Source organism: Pimephales promelas, chromosome 15, assembly GCF_988280905.1.
Source record: "Pimephales promelas chromosome 15, fPimPro1.hap1.1, whole genome shotgun sequence".
In the NCBI taxonomy this organism is placed as follows: domain Eukaryota; kingdom Metazoa; phylum Chordata; class Actinopteri; order Cypriniformes; family Leuciscidae; genus Pimephales; species Pimephales promelas.
Genome location: NC_142783.1, coordinates 34076228 through 34098319, shown reverse-complemented (window position 1 = coordinate 34098319; position 22092 = coordinate 34076228). Strand labels below are relative to the sequence as shown.

The 22092-nt window shown below is 38.1% G+C and overlaps 1 protein-coding gene across 1 annotated transcript in view; it reads right to left on the bottom strand.

The window, feature by feature from the left end:
* Window positions 1-19681, bottom strand: part of LOC120473281 (zona pellucida sperm-binding protein 3) — a 194702-nt gene extending 175021 nt beyond the window's left edge. Inside the window, 2 exon segments of the mRNA XM_089120588.1 lie at window positions 18667-18785; window positions 19094-19681. Coding sequence (XP_088976714.1) covers window positions 18667-18785; window positions 19094-19633 — 659 coding nt within the window. The 5' untranslated portion in view covers window positions 19634-19681.
* Between the last annotated feature and the right edge of the window lie 2411 nt (window positions 19682-22092).

Below are 22092 nucleotides of genomic sequence, written 5' to 3'. Positions count from 1 at the left end.
CAATATTTACTGTAAACTAACAAAACTGTTAAAAGCACTTAACAAAATTAAACTAGAATAAAAATTTTACTGAAAATATAAAAATAAAAGCTAATTTTAAATATGAATACATAGAAAATTGTATGCAAATAATACAAAAAAAATTGCTTTGGGTTATTTGCCCACAGATTTCAGTCGCTCCTCAGTTTACAAGCAATAATAATTAAATAAAATATCAATACAAAAAAATAGAGGTTTGAAAAGCAAATGTACAGCTTGTATTTAAGCATAACGGGAAGTTTATAGTATTTGTTCTGTCCACAGTCGGGACCAATGATATTTCACTGTGGGCGAAGGCAAAACAAGAGCTGTATGTTGTGGCTGCTTAAAAAAGAAATGCAGATTTTCAGGGAATTTGCTGTAAATTTTAATCCATTTGTTGCAATGAATCTCTGTAAGTGGCATTTGCTCAATGCATATTATTACAGTAATAGATGCATTACTGTATGTAAAGTTACATCCACACTTTCTGTCATCTTTTTATAATTTGTAGCTGATATCACACTAGTCTCTTCCCAACGTGCGTTATGATTAGATACTTTCAAAATATCTTTAAATGTTTGTGTTGCAGTTTGCTAGGAACTGTAAGTTCAATACTGCAAACTTATTTTCAGTGGAAATCGACAGAATGCCAGAAAACTTGCAGATACCCCCAAATATGAATGTAATATATCTCCTGTTTTCCACTCATTTCTGCATATGGTCTGAACTCCAGTGGGATTTTCTGCATCAGTGTGTGTGTGTTGGTGGTTATACACTTAATGGTCCTCAGGAAAGTCTCTGTTCTGTATCTGCAAGCGTTTCTTGCTTCAGAGCGAAGAAGCAAGCATCAAAACAACAGCTAACAGTCATAAACACTTGAGAAATGAGGCCAGGTTCACTTGCATAAGCAGTACGTTCACCCACACATCTACATTCACTTCTAAAACTGTGAGACTTTCTTTCTTGCTCGCTCTTTTCCATGCAATTACAGTGAATGTGAAGCGCTGCTTTGACACGAGGGCGAGTGGATGATATCAGAAGTGTCATGTTTGTGTGGACTGTTCCTTTAAATGTTTTCTCTGAGTCTGTGTGCAGCAGGTTTCGTCTGGAGAAAGCTTTAAAGTTTGAGATGCATGAACGCTGGATTCTCCACAGATCGTCTCTCCTCCCGAAACATCAAACGGCTGTCAGACTCAGAGCATGAAAGTGTGTTTGCCGGGAAGCTTTCGTTCTCCTGAAAACAATCCAGACCTGGAGAAATCTCACACAATCATACAATAGAAAGACAGATAAATGTACTATTATATCCTGCTCTCAAACTTTAAATATACGTTATATTAAATATTGAAACACTTTACAATAATGTTCAGAATAATGTCTGTTAAAATTAGTTAATGCACCGTGAGCTAATATCAAGAAGTTAATAAAGATTTTTAAATGCTGTAAAAAATATATTGCTGATTGATAGATTATTTTAGCTAAAACATTAGCTAATATTAACGTTAATGTAAAGTGTTTACAATATAATACATTTTGTAATTTTATATGTTGCTTAAAAATATTGTTGATATCTAATTATTAGGGCTGTGCAAAAATTAATTGCGATTAATCGCATCCAAAATAAAAGTCTGTGTTTACATAATATATTTGTGTGTGCTGTATATAATTATTTTGTATATTTAAATACACACACATGCATGTATATATTTAAGAAAATGTGTTATTCATATATAAAATATTTATATTTATATAATATAGATTTTGTATTTATATATATATACAGAATTTAAGCGCAAATAATTCTTAAATATATACATGCATGCATAGGTATTTATTTATACAAAATAATTATATACAGCACACACAAATATATTATGTAAACACAGACTTTTATTTTGGATGCGATTAATCACAATTAATTTTTGCACAGCCCTACTAATTATTAATAATAAGAAAACTTTTATATTGGAAATAAAACAAAAAATGAAAATACTAAATAAATACAATAGAAAGACAGATAAATGTACTATTATATCCTGCTCTCAAACTTTAAATATATGTTATATTAAATATTGAAAAACTTTACAATAAAGTTCATTTGTTATTAATCTTTGGTCCTACAACATATACTTCATATTTAAAACCATAAGTTATATCTGTTAAAATTAATTAATGCACCGTGAGCTAATATCAAGAAGTTAATAAAGATTTTTAAATGCTGTAAAAAAAAAAAAAATCACCGATTGATAGATTATTTTAGCTAATACATTAGCTAATATTAACCTTAATGTAAAGTGTTAACAATATAATACATTTTGTAATTTTATTTTATGTCGCTTAAAAATCTTGTTGATATTTAATTATTAATAATATGAAAACTTTTTCTATTGGAAAAAAAAACAAAAAATGAAAATACAATAAAAAAGACAGATAAATATACTATTATATCCTGCTCTCAAACTTTAAATATATGTTATATTAAATATTGAAACACTTTACAATAAAGTTCATTTGTTATTAATCTTTGGTCCTACAACATAAACTACATATTTAAAACCATAAGTTATATCTGTTAAAATTAGTTAATGCACCGTGAGCTAATATCAAGAAGTTAATAAATTATTTTTAAATGCTGAAAAAATATATTATACATTAGCTAATATTAACCTTGATGTAAAGTGTTTACAATATAATACATTTTGCAATTTTATATGTCGCTTGAAAATATTGTTTACATCTAATTATTAATAATATGAAAACTTTTTTCTATTAGAAATAAAACAAAAAATGAATATGTTGATCACTCCATTTATTTGGGGTCCTTAAGATGTTTGTTTTGTGTTTTATTCTTTGAATGCACTGAAATTAGGGTGTATTTTCATGAGACATCTTTACATGCTTTCAGTAACATAGTGATCAATAATCATATCTCTATAATCTCATATGAAAAGTGCATGCAACCTTACAGAAATAAAGAAGCATTGGCATTGCATATACATCTGTCAAAACCAAAATGGATCTGTCAGTTTGTATGATCTGGAGTGAGCAGATATTACCATAAAACATGAATCTGCTGTATTACTGCAGGATTAGTGCAACACAAACCCAGATATACATCTGAAGATTGTGGGTATTAAAACCCCATGAGAATCCCAGGCCTGCCGAGTCCGACTGGACCGCTGTAAATTGGGGATGATTCTGAGGGTTTAACAATAGCACTTATAAGGCCAGTCTCTCTCAAGCTCAGAGATTAGAGGATGTGATTTTGGCAGCGGTTCAATCCGTTCCCCTGATCTCCGGTATACGTCAATCCCTCAGTAGGAGGAGAATCGACTCTCACAGCAGAGAACGACTGGAGGAAACCTGAGATGTTGGAGACCAGGCTTTAAACAGAGTCCAGAGCCCTTTCATTTATTCTTTTGTGATAGCTTACTGAAATAACCCACAATTAATTTACAGAGTGCCTATTTACTCAAAGTGTAAGTAGTCCGCCTTGTGAGGGCAGAGGTTATTTACACTAACTCTGCCCACTGATTTAAAATTAAAATTACGTTAAACACTAGACTGTAAATGTAGCAATATACACTGTAAAAATGATTTTTTTGGTGAAGTAAATACTACTGAAAAAAAAAACGTAATTTGTGAAAGTTAGTTCAGGCAAGAATTAGAAAAACTAAGTAAATTCCATATCAGTACTTAATTCAAGCGAGTAGAAATGAAAGTGTAAATATCAAATCAATGAAATTAAGTAAAAATTACTAAATTTTTCTGATAGTGGTGTTCCCATCATGCACTGGACCTTGAATAATTAATGAGGTTCATTTTTCACTGGTTTCCAGTAGAGCCAGACCGATATATCGGCCGATATTAGGCATTTTCCAAAATATCGGTATCGGCAGTCATAATGGCCGATAAATGAATATTTCAACAATAAAATAAAAACAGACAAAACACGCTTCAATCATCTCTCCTTGACCTGTTATATTGAAAATGTATGTTTTACAATTTGCAGTATGATGTTATCTATTCCTAAATTATGGCTCATCATAGACTAGCTAACCACAAAGCTATAGCTAATGCCACTATCGTCAGTGGAAGACCGCTAACGTTAACATTAAACTTTTTCTGCCTAAATAAAGTAATGATTACTGTATTTATAACTAGCATATCTCTAGTTACAGTCCCTGCACTGTAAAATGTAAGTTAGACTTGCGAGGAGTGAACATTTAGACACAGAGAAAAAGTATCATATCTTGTATCGTATCGAAAAGTATCGTATCTTGTGCAGAAAAGTTAGCTTTTCTTTTACACGTGTGTGAAATCCAACAATATTTAATAAAAAAAAAAATATCGGCCGATATATCGGAATATCGGATTTTAAAACCCAAAAATATGTGTATCGGTATCGGCCTTCAAAATCCTTTATTGGTCAGGCTCTAGTTTCCAGCTGTATTTACACTGTTTTATCATTGATTTTTTTTTTTGTGTCAGTATTAGTAACTTGCCATTTTGTGACATTTGGGGTAAATTTTTTGCATTCAAACACAAAAACAACCCATGTTACCATCATTGTGTATTGTCTACCAAATATTGAGGCCTTTGCATCAACATGATGTTCTGAGGGTTTCAGCATGTTGCAATTTGCTCATGCAGCTCATCTCTTTGCAGTTGGACTTCATATTGAGAGGTCTGAGTTTAGTTTTGATTACAGATTTTGGCAATGTTAGAAACTTCTTTTGAAACTCTATGAGACATTACTTTTTCAGCAAATTGGCTCCATCTCAAAGCGGGAGGAGAAATGATTAAGACATTAAAGAGATCTCAGTTGTGATTTTTCCTCCCTGCAGGACACTTTAAATCTCAAATGAAACCAAAACGACTGTTTTGCAGCGAAGTGACCCACTTCTTTGTCATTTCGCCCCGCCGCGTCACACAAGGGCTCACCCAGAAGTTTTTATCGAGCATAGTTCACTGCATATTGAGTGAAAGAAATGCAGAAATCTACTACTTCTTTGTGTTTCTCCAGGGAAATCCGTTTGCTGAGCACATTAAATGCAAATCTTTGCGCTTTGTACGTCATCTTCTGAAGTGTTTAAGTGCGATGAATGAGACGTGTAATTACGTCCTGGAGAATATGCTGCTGATTACTTCACTGTCCTCCACTTTGTCAGCACTGCCCATTTAATCACAGGTCTGACAGAATGGATGTCCCAGCACTAAAGTCCCACCGTTTTGCTCGCATAAGTATCCGTCTGGAATTATAACGGGATGAATTCTGTCCGAGTGAAATGGCCATTCAAGCGTGGCTCAATAAAGAATGCCAGTGTAAAACGTGTCAGTTTTTGAGATGATAAACATGTTTAATTCCGCCGTGCTTGACAAGATGCGAAGAATATGCATGAGTGAGTATGCATTATTAAAGGTGCTGTGCTGCTGGTTTCTCTGTGTTAATCTAGCAGTGCTGACTAGCAGAAGTAAAGCGCTGTGATTCGGGTCTTATATCAGAATCGCGTGCGGCGCTTGCATATTTCAGAGCCAGAAGCGAAGTTGAGACCTCGGCTATGATGCAATGCTCTGGCCTGCGGCGTGAATGACCAGCACGAGAGACTGCCCTGTGTCTTTTGAAGTCTCCTGCTTCTCAGATGTTTGAGGCTATTTTTAGTTTTATTTTTGGAAGAAACTGGATCTGAAACATTTCTGCAGCAACTGAGCAGTGAAAGTTTTCTGTGGGAAATCAAACGATAATTGGGATTCATGACGTGAGGGATCTTGAATGAGCTTTGGTGCACTTTATAAAAGCAATTACATATTTTTTCCAAAGGATTAGAGCCAGACCGATAAAGGATTTTGAAGGCCGATACCGATACAAATATTTGTTGGTTTTAAAATCCGATATTCCGATATATCGGCCGATATTATTATTTTTATTTCAGAAACGCACAACAAAATATTGACAGATTTCCCTAACATTAGTTATTTGAATTTATGTATGGGTTTTAACTAAAATAATATGATAATGCATTTTAAAAAGAAACTTGTTTCTATTGTCACAACAGAACAGAGGAACATCGAAATATATTAAAGTTCTGATAAATAAAATAATAATTAGCCCTGGAATAATTAGACTTGGAATAATTGTACTTAAAATTAACAAGAAAACCTTTGTTATATTTGTAGCTACTTAAATATTTGAGTTCATGCAACATTCTTTACTTAAAAATATATGCATCGCGTTACATGAATATTTGAGTTCACGTAACATTCTTTACTTAAAAATATAAGTAAATTCAGTTTAAAAGTTAATTTTTTGACCAAGAATACAATAAACGATCGAGTGTGCCTTAAGTAAAAAAAAAAAAAAAGTTAAGCTTACATTTTTTTCACAAAAAGGCTCCAATTTTTGTCTTGAAAAGCATCACGGGAAATTTCATATCTATCAAATCTATTGCAAATGTAATGCTCGATTAAATTAATTTTAAAGCAATTATTATAGTTGACATGACTTATGTTTTTTCATTTTATTTATGCATACATTTAAGTTCACTTAGTAACTTATATTTTTGTGTTACACACACACACACACACTATATATATGTTAAGTAGAGGTTGAAAAGTTATAAAAGGCTTCATTTTTGTGTGTTTAATCTAATTACTTTTATAAGTAATGGTTATTCAGTAGAGTGTACAAGCTTTGTTTAACATTGGGTTAAGCCTTCGTCCTCCATTGCACCATTGAAAAGATCGTGGTTGGTCACCGTCACGTCATTTGCCAATGCCGCTTTTTCAATTTAATATGACTCACGTTGACGGGAATATCCAATCTGTCTACTTTCACGGCAGATGCAAATGCACCTATCCGATTCATATTAGATGTATTTTCACATATGAATGAATACATCTTTTTTTTTCCTGCATACATGTTCATGGGCCATATCCTGTGTCACTTGAACCATGTAAATGCCGTCTAAAAAAGTAAACAAGACACTGAAACTGAACATAACTATGACAATTTCCCTGTTTACAGGACCATTTAAGTCTGGGATTTAGATGTTAGACCAACATAATCTCACAATTGTTTTCATAACTAGTCAAATCTGAACATTTATCCCCTTATGTGCCCAAGAACCACCAAACCAGAGTCATATCAATATATTTGACCCGTTTAATAGAGAATATGATTCTGTTCTCCAGACTAGAGAAACTAAAGCGGGTGATATTTCGATTGCAGACAGTAGAGGTGAAACAGCTTACGGCTGTGTGTGTGTGTGTGTGTGTGTGTGTTCTAATGACGTCCTGTGACACCAGATGCTAATGAGATGGAGTTCTGAATTTCTCACACTAACTGCATTTCAGGTGTGGGCTCGCTACTTAAACAAGCTTTATTTAAGCTTATAGAGTCCTTATCCATTATTTATTAAGTAGTGGCATAAATTAAAACCTGCATCAGCAATATCCTTTATTAATATTCATCGCAGAATCCGGAAGAATTTAGTATGCTTTTTTAATGCCGCATTATTTGGCCACTATAAATCATTCATGACATCTGGAGACTCTTTTCAAATGAACATGTTGTGCATTAGACTATAAATATGAGTCATAAATAACTATTTAATAGTTAGATGACAGGAAGTTGCACGCAGTGAAATGACGTGCTGGTGGTTTAGAAACCAATCGAATGATGAATAATCTCTGCAATGGCTAAACAATGTCTATTTCATCTGAGGGGTTCATGAGAAATCTCAACCAGGGTGAGGAATCTGAATTATCTTCATTTAGCATGTTTGATTGGAAGCTTCTCGAAAAGTTGAAAGTGTCTCTTGGAGAGTTGAAATTCTGTGCACGTCGCTCCTCTTTTCCATAATAGCGAGCCTTTGAGACTCTTGAAGCTCGCTGCTCTATCTGCAAAACTGGTTTCATCAGCACATTTTAAAGAATTCATTAAGGTCCTTGGGTCACACTGACTGTCATATCCCTCCTTTTTATAATTTTCTGGAATCCCATTAAAATGTTTATCTATTTTCATCCTCAGCCTTTCTGTGGTTAATGGATATGTGCTGTTACAGTCCTGAAATCGACTGTTGCACGTCACGCTTAGTATTACTGTATCATCGTCCATCTTTGTCACAGTTTTGCACGTGTTCGGATCAAAAACAATATGAGAATCGACATGCTTTCATACTTGAGTCGTGCAAACTGCTCTCGAAACTTAATGGCCAAATAAAAACTGCGTCACTGCAATATTTGCAATCCAAAGGGATCTGTAGTGTCTCCAAATTGAAGTGTGACAGACAGCTGTCTGAGTTACTTTGGACGTCCCTTATTGAAGGTCTGTCTAATGAAGAGGTGGCTATTAGCGCTTCTCCACTGGGAATCCATGAAATTGGTGTGGAATCTGAGCCAAACAAACGGCAGACGGACTCATCAGTCAATAACGCTAAGCCAATTAAAATCACTCTTCATTTGGGCTGTGATCTCTATTGATCTGCCTTTCAATTCTTATCCATCAGACCTCTAGATTCCCCCAGAAGCTTCTGCGATTCCATCTTAAACCGCTCACAAGCAGGCATGCAGATCAGACGCTGTGTTTATGTCCCAAGGTTGTTTTGAGCTCAGGAAACAAGAGTGGTGTTGTCTAAGACTCGTTCGAGTTCATTGGCCTTTATTGCCCCAATTAGCCTCAACATTCTTTTGCTAAGTCATGCAACATATCTATCTCTGTCTCTCTGTCTATCTATCTATCTATCTATCTATCTATCTATCTATCTATCTATCTATCTGTCCGTCCGTTGTTTCAGTTTTAGGACACCATTGGGTCACTTGATGGAGTTTTAGGACACCATTGGGTCGCCTGATGGAGTTTTAGGACACCATTGGGTCACTTGATGGAGTTTTAGGACACCATTGGGTCACTTGATGGAGTTTTAGGACACCATTGGGTCACTTGATGGAGTTTTAGGACACCATTGGGTCACTTGATGGAGTTTTAGGACACCATTGGGTCACTTGATGGAGTTTTAGGACACCATTGGGTCACTTGATGGAGTTTTAGGACACCATTGGGACACTTGATGGAGTTTTAGGACACCATTGGGTCACTTGATGGAGTTTTAGGACACCATTGGGTCACTTGATGGAGTTTTAGGACACCATTGGGTCACTTGATGGAGTTTTAGGACACCATTGGGTCACCTGATGGAGTTTTAGGACACCATTGGGTCACTTGATGGAGTTTTAGGACACCATTGGGACACTTGATGGAGTTTTAGGACACCATTGGGTCACTTGATGGAGCTTTAGGACACCATTGGGACACTTGATGGAGTTTTAGGACACCATTGGGACACTTGATGGAGTTTTAGGACACCATTGGGTCACTTGATGGGGGTCACTTGATGGAGTTTTAGGACACCATTGGGTCACTTGATGGAGTTTTAGGACACCATTGGGTCACTTGATGGAGTTTTAGGACACCATTGGGTCACTTGATGGAGTTTTAGGACACCATTGGGTCACTTGATGGAGTTTTAGGACACCATTGGGTCACTTGATGGAGTTTTAGGACACCATTGGGTCACTTGATGGAGTTTTAGGACACCATTGGGTCACTTGATGGAGTTTTAGGACACCATTGGGACACTTTATGGAGTTTTAGGACACCATTGGGACACTTGATGGAGTTTTAGGACACCATTGGGACACTTGATGGAGTTTTAGGACACCATTGGGTCACTTGATGGAGTTTTAGGACACCATTGGGTCACTTGATGGAGTTTTAGGACACCATTGGGTCACTTGATGGAGTTTTAGGACACCATTGGGTCACTTGATGGAGTTTTAGGACACCATTGGGACACTTTATGGAGTTTTAGGACACCATTGGGACACTTGATGGAGTTTTAGGACACCATTGGGACACTTTATGGAGTTTTAGGACACCATTGGGACACTTTATGGAGTTTTAGGACACCATTGGGACACTTGATGGAGTTTTAGGACACCATTGGGACACTTGATGGAGTTTTAGGACACCATTGGGACACTTGATGGAGTTTTAGGACACCATTGGGTCACTTGATGGAGTTTTAGGACACCATTGGGTCACTTGATGGAGTTTTAGGACACCATTGGGTCACTTGATGGAGTTTTAGGACACCATTGGGTCACTTGATGGAGTTTTAGGACACCATTGGGTCACTTGATGGAGTTTTAGGACACCATTGGGTCACTTGATGGAGTTTTAGGACACCATTGGGACACTTTATGGAGTTTTAGGACACCATTGGGACACTTGATGGAGTTTTAGGACACCATTGGGTCACTTGATGGAGTTTTAGGACACCATTGGGTCACTTGATGGAGTTTTAGGACACCATTGGGTCACTTGATGGAGTTTTAGGACACCATTGGGTCACTTGATGGAGTTTTAGGACACCATTGGGTCACTTGATGGAGTTTTAGGACACCATTGGGTCACTTGATGGAGTTTTAGGACACCATTGGGACACTTGATGGAGTTTTAGGACACCATTGGGTCACTTGATGGAGTTTTAGGACACCATTGGGTCACTTGATGGAGTTTTAGGACACCATTGGGTCACTTGATGGAGTTTTAGGACACCATTGGGTCACTTGATGGAGTTTTAGGACACCATTGGGACACTTGATGGAGTTTTAGGACACCATTGGGACACTTGATGGAGTTTTAGGACACCATTGGGACACTTGATGGAGTTTTAGGACACCATTGGGTCACTTGATGGAGTTTTAGGACACCATTGGGTCACTTGATGGAGTTTTAGGACACCATTGGGTCACTAGATGGAGTTTTAGGACACCATTGGGACACTTGATGGAGTTTTAGGACACCATTGGGACACTTGATGGAGTTTTAGGACACCATTGGGTCGCCTGATGGAGTTTTAGGACACCATTGGGTCACTTGATGGAGTTTTAGAACACCATTGGAACACTTGATGGAGTTTTAGGACACCATTGGGACACTTGATGGGGGTCACTTGATGGAGTTTTAGGACACCATTGGGTCACTTGATGGAGTTTTAGGACACCTTTAGGTCACTTGATGGAGTTTTAGGACACCTTTAGGTCACTTGATGGAGTTTTAGGACACCATTGGGTCACTTTATTGAGTTTTAGGACACCATTAGGTCACTTGATCGACTTTTAGGACACCATTGGGTCACTTGATGGAGTTTTAGGACACCATTGGGACACTTGATGGAGTTTTAGGACACCATTGGGACACTTGATGGAGTTTTAGGACACCATTGGGTCACTTGATGGAGTTTTAGGACACCATTGGGTCACTTGATGGAGTTTTAGGACACCATTGGGTCACTTGATGGAGTTTTAGGACACCATTGGGTCACTTGATGGAGTTTTAGGACACCATTGGGTCACTTGATGGAGTTTTAGGACACCATTGGGACACTTGATGGAGTTTTAGGACACCATTGGGTCACTTGATGGAGTTTTAGGACACCTTTAGGTCACTTGATGGAGTTTTAGGACACCATTGGGTCACTTGATGGAGTTTTAGGACACCATTGGGACACTTGATTGAGTTTTAGGACACCATTAGGTCACTTGATGGACTTTTAGGACACCTTTAGGTCACTTGATTGAGTTTTAGGAAACCATTGGGACACTTGATGGAGTTTTAGGACACCATTGGGTCACTTGATTGAGTTTTAGGACACCATTGGGTCATTTGATGGGGGTCACTTGATGGAGTTTTAAGACACCATTAGGTCACTTGATGGACTTTTAGGACACCTTTAGGTCACTTGATTGAGTTTTAGGACACCATTGGGACACTTGATGGAGTTTTAGGACACCATTGGGTCACTTGATTGAGTTTTAGGACACCATTGGGTCATTTGATGGGGGTCACTTGATGGAGTTTTAGGACACCATTGGGTCACTTGATGGGGGTCACTTGATGGAGTTTTAGGACACCATTGGGTCACTTGATGGGGGTCACTTGATTGAGTTTTAGGACACCATTGGGTCACTTGATGGAGTTTAGGACACCATTGGGTCACTTGATGGAGCTTTAGGACACCATTGGGTCATTTGATGGGGGTTACTTGATGGAGTTTTAGGACACCATTGGGTCACTTGATGGGGGTCACTTGATGGAGTTTTAGGACACCATTGGGTCACTTGATGGGGGTCACTTGATTGAGTTTTAGGACACCATTGGGTCACTTGATGGAGTTTAGGACACCATTGGGTCACTTGATGGAGTTTTAGGACACCATTGGGTCATTTGATGGAGTTTTAGGACACCATTGGGTCATTTGATGGGGGTTACTTGATGGAGTTTTAGGACACCATTGGGTCATTTGATGGAGTTTTAGGACACCATTGGGTCACTTGATGGAGTTTTAGGACACCATTGGGTCACTTGATGGAGTTTTAGGACACTATTGGGTCACTTGATAGAGTTTTTTCGGTTCCTTGCCACTGTTGCCTTTGGCTTGCTCAGTTGGGCATATTCAAATTAACGAACCAATCAGTAATACCCTTGATCAGCTCTACCAAACGTGGATATTTTTCCACTAAGAAATGAACATTGTTGTTATGTTTTGATTGATACTGTGAAGCTGCTTTGATGTGTGAAAAGATCTATATAAATGTACTTGACTGGACTTGAAAGGAAGCTTGTATAGCTGAAGGCGCTTATGTTCTCGTACATGTTTACGTGTTTCAGCCAATGGTTTAACATTCAGCACTGGCATCTCAGATGTATCATATGTAAATGGAAAGATTATCAGTGGGTGAATTATGAGGGAAATTATTCAGACGTTGTCTTAGAGGGTTTGTGAAAGCATGCCAGCGTCACGATTTACAGCACTGCAGCCCTTGCTCTCTTTTTGCTTACCGTTTTTAATACTCCACACCTAAACGTTAATAATCATTTTTTTGCCAACGCCAAGGTCTCAGACTGTCAGTACCTTTCCCTTCAGGCGCAAAAGCAAGTTTCTGCTTCAGCAAGTTGGATAATAATCTGACCTCATCTGGTTTGGTTAGCCGAGAGTTCACAGCTGCAGTGGGCAGGTAATGAATTCTGTGCCATTTTAAAATTCTACAGATATCACTTACGTGAACCTTGTGAACCGCCTCCATCTGTTCCCATTAAAGGTTGCTAAACTATCAGACCCTGTGAGTTTTCTTTCTGAAGTTATAGAATTAATTTTCATCATGTTGCGACCTGATCTCTTGTTCTATGCAAAGTAGAAAAACACGTCCAGATGCGAGAGCCGAGTCGTGTGCCGTGCAGAATCATTAGTGGTTGCGTGCGAAGACTAGCATCCCGTTACAATATGGGATTGGAGCTAACCCTTAAGTGTAGTATAAAGTTACATTTGCTTTGGCTCAGGGAAACACCACTCATGTTTGCTTTAGTAAATGTAAAGCTATTTTTTGGGGATGTCATTCTAAAGCAACTGCGTCTAATTTCACTTAACCCTTGTGCATCCTTATGGACATTTTTGTCCTTTTCAGTTTTGTTTTTTTGATCACTTTGCCTGTGTTAAAGCTAACTGCAAAAAACTTGGCACAGGTGTGTATTTTTATTGGAATTTTACTATTTCACCGCCATTTTCTTAAAAAATATATTTTTTGCATTAGGTACAAAAAAATACTCCCTCTCAGCACCTTTTGGACAAAAATGTCCCCATTGAAACCCATTAAAACTGCCATGCAATCTTTGTTAAGAGGCTTTCATTCTGATGGCAAGACTTCAAAATTTTATTTTTTTTTACTATTTTTTTATCAGATGGTGCCATTTTTTTTTTTTTAAGTTTGGCCTAAAAAACAAATATCGCTTTATTCCTGTTTTCTGGTTCGGCATATTATAGAGTCAACTGGATAAATTATGCAACAATATTTGTGTGGGTGTGTTGGTATGGATGTCAGAGTGTGGTTAGTATGTGTGTGTGTGTGCATGTGTGTGTTTGTAATACTGAGAGAGAAAAACTGCAAATTCAAATCCAATCACTGTGAGCTCCAGTGGGCTTTTGCTGGCACCCAATGGGGAAAATATGTTACTACGCCCAAACAAACTGTTACCCAAAGCTCATTTTTTGAGATATCATCCTCAAATTTGGAACACAACCTATTTAGATTTATGGCTTTGATTTTATTGCAGTTTTGAGTTCAACCTGATTTATAAAATATATATTTTATATAAAATATTTTTCATAAACTTATACCTATATACCTTTTTTTTGGATTTACTTATTATTATTTTTTTTACTTCAGCAATAATCTGCAAAGGGTCTTCTTTAAAATGATACCAAACTTAAGTCTGTGCTCCAAAGCGTCACATTTTTATGACAGTTTTTTGACATGGACATTTTTGTCCTCTTTTTACCTATGTGTAACTTTTTTTAATTGATGCACAAGGGTTAATTACTTTATTCGGCAGATGGCAAAGTATGATTGGTCAGATCACCTGTCAATCAAGCTCAATTCAAAAGCTCAGTATTTATTTCTGGACAAAAGCACCCTGCTGTGGCGTTCACAACACAATCCAATCAGCCACGATTTACTTCCTTCACTTATTATCTGCCAAAGCTCAGACATTGTTTTAGAAAATTTGTATATTTACATGTATGCATCTTTTATCCAAAAGGCATATGCTCATGCATATCCTAGGAATCAAACCCATGCGCATGGTGTTGCAAACACCAGGAATTTATAACAAAATTCTTTATGGGTTGAAATCTACAAGTTCACCAGGTATTTGGCCAGGTATTATCCATTTCTTCTCGATCGGTGAGGCATACTGCATAAAATGAAGTCAATTACCGTAATACAGACAAATTCAGAATGACTCGCAGTTGCAAAACAGGCGAGAATTATCATAATTGTCTGCCATTGTCCTTTTTCCAGCATTCTCGGTTTCGAAGCGAGCTGATGATGTGTGAAACTGGCTAATGAATAAGAATGAAGCCGTGGCGGCGTTATGGAGGAGAGACAGCGTGACACCAACGCTCCAGATTTGGCGACGCTGTTGCTGGCGCGCCGCGGCACAGAAGAGCTGGCAGAGCCCGTGTTCCCGTCACGACAGTCGGCACATTGTTAGAGGGGTGATTAATTATGGTGCTGATGAAACGTGATGGCAGTGGAGATGACAGGAGGGACACATCACAGCGACATCTGGAAGGATCCTCAGCCTCCACACCAGCGCTGTCTCTGTGAATCCCTTAATGTCACAGACAGCGTCTATTTATGTCTCTAATGCAGGAGCAGCCGCTCAATGTCAATGTGACACGTGTAAAGCTGCTTCATTTACACTACAATCAGAATGACATTGGTCCTTTTACATCTTTATGTGACCTAGAGAACATCCCCTCCATATATAATTATTTATGACCAACAGAAATGCACACCAGATGTATTTATAGATGTGAATGTATATGGAAAAAAAAAAAAAAAACGGGGTCAGAAGGTTTACTCATGATACAATTCAGCATGTTTTCCACACAAATATGAAGCAGAACTGTTTTCAACTTTGAAAATTAATGTTTAAAAACATTTTTAAAAAATCTTTTGAATGGTATAGTGTTACTCGCCCTCATTACATTCCAAACCTGTATGACTTTCTTTCTTCTGTGAAATACAAAAGAAGATATTTTGATGTCCATACAACGGAAGTTGATAGGTTCCCAATGATCTTCAAACATCTTTTTTTTGCTCCATGGAAGAATGAAAGTCTTACAGGCTTGGAATGACATGAGGGTGAATAAATAATGACAAATGTAATCTATAAGCGTAGTTGTATATGAGTAAATAAACCCCTTTTGGATCCTGACCTCAATTTCCCAATGTCTGCAAAACTCTTAACCCAAACATGAGCGTCATGAGGACATAATTGAATATATTCCTCAATGAAAAACAGTAAATTTCCCAGATGAATTGCTTTATTTACTGAAGTAAATGGGATGGAAATCCCAAAGGTGCAGAGAACAGTCCGGCGTTTAAACCTTTCTTGGATCTATTTCTGGCTCGTGTGTCGAAGGCGAAGAGAAACACCGGACCTGCATGTTTATTTACATCTTTAGTCATGTATTTTCTCTCCTTTGCCTTTAAAGAGAAGTAGACTTTAGCATACTTTTAACACAAGTACTTACTTATACAGAAATAATATACTTTCAAAGAATATACTTAAAGGGATAGTTCACTTTGAAATTATTTGTTGGTTACCTTTAGGGCATCCAAAATGTAGGTGTCTTTTACTTTTTTACTTTTAACACAAGTACTTATACAGAAATAATAGACTTTCAAAGAGTGTGTTAACAAATAGTCATGAAAGTGGACTCTCTTTAAGTACATTTAAGTGGCCATTTATTGGGTGGGTAATATTATATATTATTTTAAGTATATGGCCATACACAGATATTTATGGGGCCAGGTGTTCAAATATTTAATAAGTGACTTACTGGTAAACATCTTTTATCTATTTACATGAATTAATATTATAGGGATGTTACTGATCAAAGTAAATCAGTATTAACAAACCCCTTTACTAATTAGCAAAATACGTTTACACTGCAATTACAATTTCATAAATAATCCCCTTTATCTAAACCTCTCTATATAGCCATCGGACTCTCAGTCCTCCATGACTGTAGTTTTTAAACACTTTTGGATGATCCATATTTTGGATTTTTAATTGTGGTGGCACTTCGGACCTTGCACAATGCTATTTTACACCAAGAACAAACAAGCTTACTCGTTACGCATAATGGAGGACTAAGAACAAAATTAGGTTGGATTGAAATTACTGTCACAGAAATCACTTACTGCACCTTTAAGTAGCCTACAGGTTTTTTTTTTAAAGTGCACTAAGAATTGAAGTACACAAGTGTACATTTAGTGCAATTAAGTGCATTTCATTTTCACAAGGGCCTTTAAACAGCCAATAACCGTTAGACAAGAGTGGTGATATTAAAAACTAAGCTTCATTGTCTTAGTCAATTTTTAGGGGTGAAATTTAAGCCATGTGCTCAACAGGTTGCATGGGATTAATGTAATCAAACTTTAGTGGGAGTTGACTTTAAACAATTAAGTCACAATATGCAGAAACAGATCAACGGAATAGGGAGACCGACTGCAGTGTTTCATGGACCAAAACATTCCTTGCAAAGCCTTTTTGGAATTTGCGATTAGTTGTTTTCACCAGGAAAACGGGCTTCAAAAGTTATCCCAAGTAACCTTGGTCTTACAGTAGCACCCTTTCAAAAGGTTCATTTTAAAACTCCCTATGGAGAAACTACTGTACCTCAAAGGGTTCCATATGGGACTTAAATATACCATAGAACGATCAGTTTTACTACATTGGCAGAATGAGGGCCTTCCAATATAAAATGTGTTAAACAAGACATAACAAAATGACAAGTCAGATTTGTTGAAATCAGTTTTATTGAAATCCTCTCTTTTGCTCTTGAACCATTACAGGACCAAGTGAGGCCTTGCCTTCCCACTGAACGCCTAGAAAAAAAATAAAAAATAAAAAATAAAAAAAAGTAAGAGTAAGTAAGAGTAAAGCCAAGTAAGAGCCCAACTTGAACCTTTAAAAGAAACCTTAGAGTAAAAGCAACAAACCTCCATAGGGATAAGCGGCAAATTCAGCATCAGGACCACATGTTGAGTCACAGCAACCACAAACTTGGTCGTTTCCATCAGCAGCAACCCACCTGCAACAAAAGACAAGGAATGAGACAAATTTAAAATGTGCAAAGGAAGTCTTATATATATATAAAAAAAAAAAAAAATTACCCATTGGCAAATGAACAGGATTTCCGCTGAGCGTCACTGGGTGCAGAAGCAAGAGTTGCCTTCAGAATACATGTAATGTAGATCTGCAAGAGATGACCGACAAGTCACAAAACCAAAGCAGATGGGAGTCGTCGTCAAATTATGATATACAGGACACATACAGAAGGACTGTTGCCCTCCTGGAACATAAACGCCTCCAGCTGGAACTGGATCTTGTCAACCTGGGACCGAGGCATGAAGCGGGAGCTGGAACGTGTAGTTTTGGCATCTACAAAGCATCTGACGACAAATAAGAGCAAATCGTGAATGAACTGTAGAGCATCAAGCAAATAGACCCGTTACCATAGGACTCGGTGACAGTAGTTATAAAATCATCAGCCTTACAGCATCTAGACCCATACCGTACCCATAATTCTCAATGAAGGAATATCTCGGAAGAGAGTTGACATCAGGTGATTGAGTGGCCACACAGCGGTCCACAAACACACGCAGAGGAACATGATTGTACTGCTTCACAGACGCCTCGATGTTGATAACACCACCCAGAAAATAGGAGTATGAAGGCCTCTGATAGGACCAGTCATCTACACACACACACAAAAAAAAAACATTTTAGGCACAGCCACAAGGTGGAAATTATTGAAAGAAACGTGTACCAACCCATCATGATCTTCAGGGAGAAAAGCAAGACTTCTTCACCAGCCTCTGATGAAGCATAAGGGACCCATGTTGGCCTCAAGGCATCACTGCTTACATTCTGAAGCCTACAGTTCATGAAAATATCCATTAATTGGTCTTCCAGTTGCTCAAGAAAATGCAGAGTCTCAGATCACTTACCTTGGATAATGGCATTGAACGCCGACAATTGCACCATCAGTCCGGGTAATCGGAGTACCTGCAAGCGCCTCTGGGGTGTAGGTAAGAGAGAAGGTGTAGACAAGCTCATCCTCATTCATCTGCAAGAAGATTGTGGTTACCAAGAGGGTCATCCAAAATACTTCACATAAACCAAGACAATGCCCTCATATCACTAATGAATGGGAAAGTGCAATGCTGGAATAACAGCATCAAAATGTTGTTGTTTTGAAGGGTCATTTAAAGGCAAGTAGTTTAAAAAAATTCAGGATTTCTACATTCAAATAGGTTGTACTTGGTTGTCATTTGCAATGCCAGGGCAGTTAAGACCAAGTAAACTGACTTTCCTTGAAAGATTGTCTATCTTCTGCCACACTGAAATAACCCATTTAGATTTATGAGCTCTTACCATCAGCACACTGTTGCAGTCCTGTAATTCATAGTCAAAGATGAGCACTCTTGCCAAAGGATCCTGACCAACAACAGGACATCCACCTAGAGACAGACCAGTTGGCTGGATCAACTGACCATTGCTGAAAAAGTCCTGCTGGACCTCTACAAGAACCCTGTTCTCGCCACATTGAACCGCTACGCTGCTGGGAGTCACGGGTTGCCTCAACTGGAAGTCCACCGCCACCTCGCTCTGCACCTCGGGAACGACGGGATACCTCCAATCCAAAGGCTTCACTGGACCCTGCAACAGCAGCTTCTCCTGAAGGCCAAAAGGATCCTGTGCAAGACTTTTGGAGTCGGGACCAAGAGGACTCTGAAACTGAGACGCCACTTGCAAAGGGTTCCAGAGGCCTAGAGGGGAAAGGTCAGGACTTCTAGAAGCTGGATCTGATTTTGGCCCCATGCTTCTTGGACTTTGACTATACCTCAAATTTCCCAAGACATCAGGCAGATTAAAAGCAAAAATTACCACTAAGACAACTTTTAGAAACCCCATCCTAACAATCTTTGACTCAAACACCACAACACACACCAGTGCTCAGCTTTGCCATTTTGTACAGCTTTGAGTTAAGGTGGCTCCACCCCTTTTATCTTAATTGATTACCTTTGATTCTCCTCTGGACCTGTAGAGTTTATGCATCTTGGGGACACACCACTGCACATTTTGTATGTCTCTCCTATCTGACACATTGAAGGGATATTTACATGACACCATTTTCAACTAGCCATGGTTTTTTGGCCCGTCAAATATCTTGCTTCAAATCGGGATAACTCGAGCTTGAGGAGTGGTCATCAACAGTATATCTGTGTTTGGAGACGGCGGCGCCGGATGACTTCAAAACTCAGTGGTGAGTGTTTGAATACTTTCTGTTTGTGAATTGATGTGGATTCTTAATACTCCTGTGACTACAAATAATCAGAGACAGATTCGACAATAAGTATGGTAAATAACGGTAAATACCACTTTATTTCTGTGTGACTAATGTGCAAACTTGACATAAATAAATGTATTGGTCAATGTATCACTTATTAGTGTAAAACATTGATGCTTTGGTTTTAAATCTTTAGGTAAACAACAAAAATGTCAACAAACTGCCACTTTTATCATGTCTTTGCGATCTCTTTGATTTAATTCTTAGTTTTATGATAAAAAAAACTTCCATTTGTTGATGATATGATTGGTTTGTGTGACGTTGTTCCAGAGAGGTATTTTATGGGTGGGTTTTAGTGAAGCGTAGGAGGACTGTATAGGATAACACAGTCTCATCCCAAGAAGTCATATAACTGACGTCTTGGGACGTCTTTTGACCATACGTCAACATCAGCCTTTTTAGGGTACCCTTAAACGTCGGTTACATGACGATCCCGGGCCGTCATACAACTGACGCTTTACCTTTAACGTTTTAACGTCGGTTAGGTGACGGGGTAGGGTTAGGATCTGATAACGTCATCTAACCGACGTTTAAGGGTACCCTAAAAAGGCGGATGTTGACGTATGGTCAAAAGACATCAGTTATATGACGTCTTGGGATGAGACTGCGCTGTATAGGAGGCTCCACCTGGTGGTCATCTCCACCTGCTTCAAAACATGCCTCCATCATGTTGCCATTTTCTGCTTGTCCGGTACTCTGCAACAATCTTGTTCCTGCAGCGACTTTCGGCATGTTTCCTGACACACCGTCCGATGTTTACATTTCACATGGCTGGAGAAAGTTACATAATCACATGAGATCCAATCAGAAAATCCAATCAAGAACCTCCAAGATAACTTAATGTCATCTAAAAAGCACCTGAGTGCAAAATGAGATTCATGAATATTACAACCCGGTCTCATCCCAAGACGTCATATAACTGACGTTTTGGGACGTCTTTTGACCATACGTCAATATTCGCCTTTTTAGGGCCCCCTTAAACGTCGGTAGATGAGGTTATGGGATCCTAACTCTACCCCAGACCTAAACTTAACCTTAAACCTAACCCGTCACCTAACTGACGTTAAAGGTAAAGCGTCAGTTGTATGACGGCCCGGGATCGCCATCTACCGACGTTTAAGGGGGCCCTAAAAAGGCGGATATTGACGTACGGTCGAAAAACGTCCCAAGACGTCAGTTATATGACTTTTTGGGATGAGACTGTGTTAAATATTACCGTAAAAAGAAAAAAAAGTTTAGTTTTGTATAACTACTACAGCTTCTGACGACTTATATTTATAATCCCAGAGTATATTAATGGCCGTGAGTTGAACTCTGCACTCTTAGAAGAAATGGTTCTATTTAGAACCAGAAATGGTTCCATCCCCGCTTCATATATGGAACTCCAAAACCATTTTTTTTTGGGTAAAAGGTTCTATTGGCCAAGTATGGAACCCCAGAGTTCTATATAGAACCCAGAGGAACCCTTTTTTAAGAGTGTATAGAACCTTTTAGGGGTTCCAAATACGTAGCACTGATAGAACCTTTTATGGTTCTATATAGAACCTTTTCTTCTACGAGTGTGTGTCAAACAGCAGGTGAGCATATGGACTGCGTAACCCCTGTATGAGTCATTAATTAAGATATAAGCATTTTTGTTTTTATGCGTGCTGCTGCATTATTTCTGGTTTGCTGCTGTGGACAGTCTGCTAAACCTGTAGTGACACTGTGATCATTTTAGCAGCTGTGTTTTGTGTAGAGGATCTTTGCAGCGGAAACCTGTGACATTGATTTGAGGTTTTTGGAGTTTGAGTGAAAAACCTGCAAGTGTTGCATCAGAAAACAGCAGACAGCTGCCCAACAAACGCAACTGATCTCAGATCAGACCAGCGGTTGCATAAACTGCTTAGACTTGTCTTACAAGTTACTCATCCATTTTTTTTTTCTCTTTAAGACTGTTCATAACTTTATGTCAGTTAAATAAAAGGGTAGATTGGTCTAATTTGATGCCGAAAAGTAAGACGGATTCTCACTAAGTCAAACT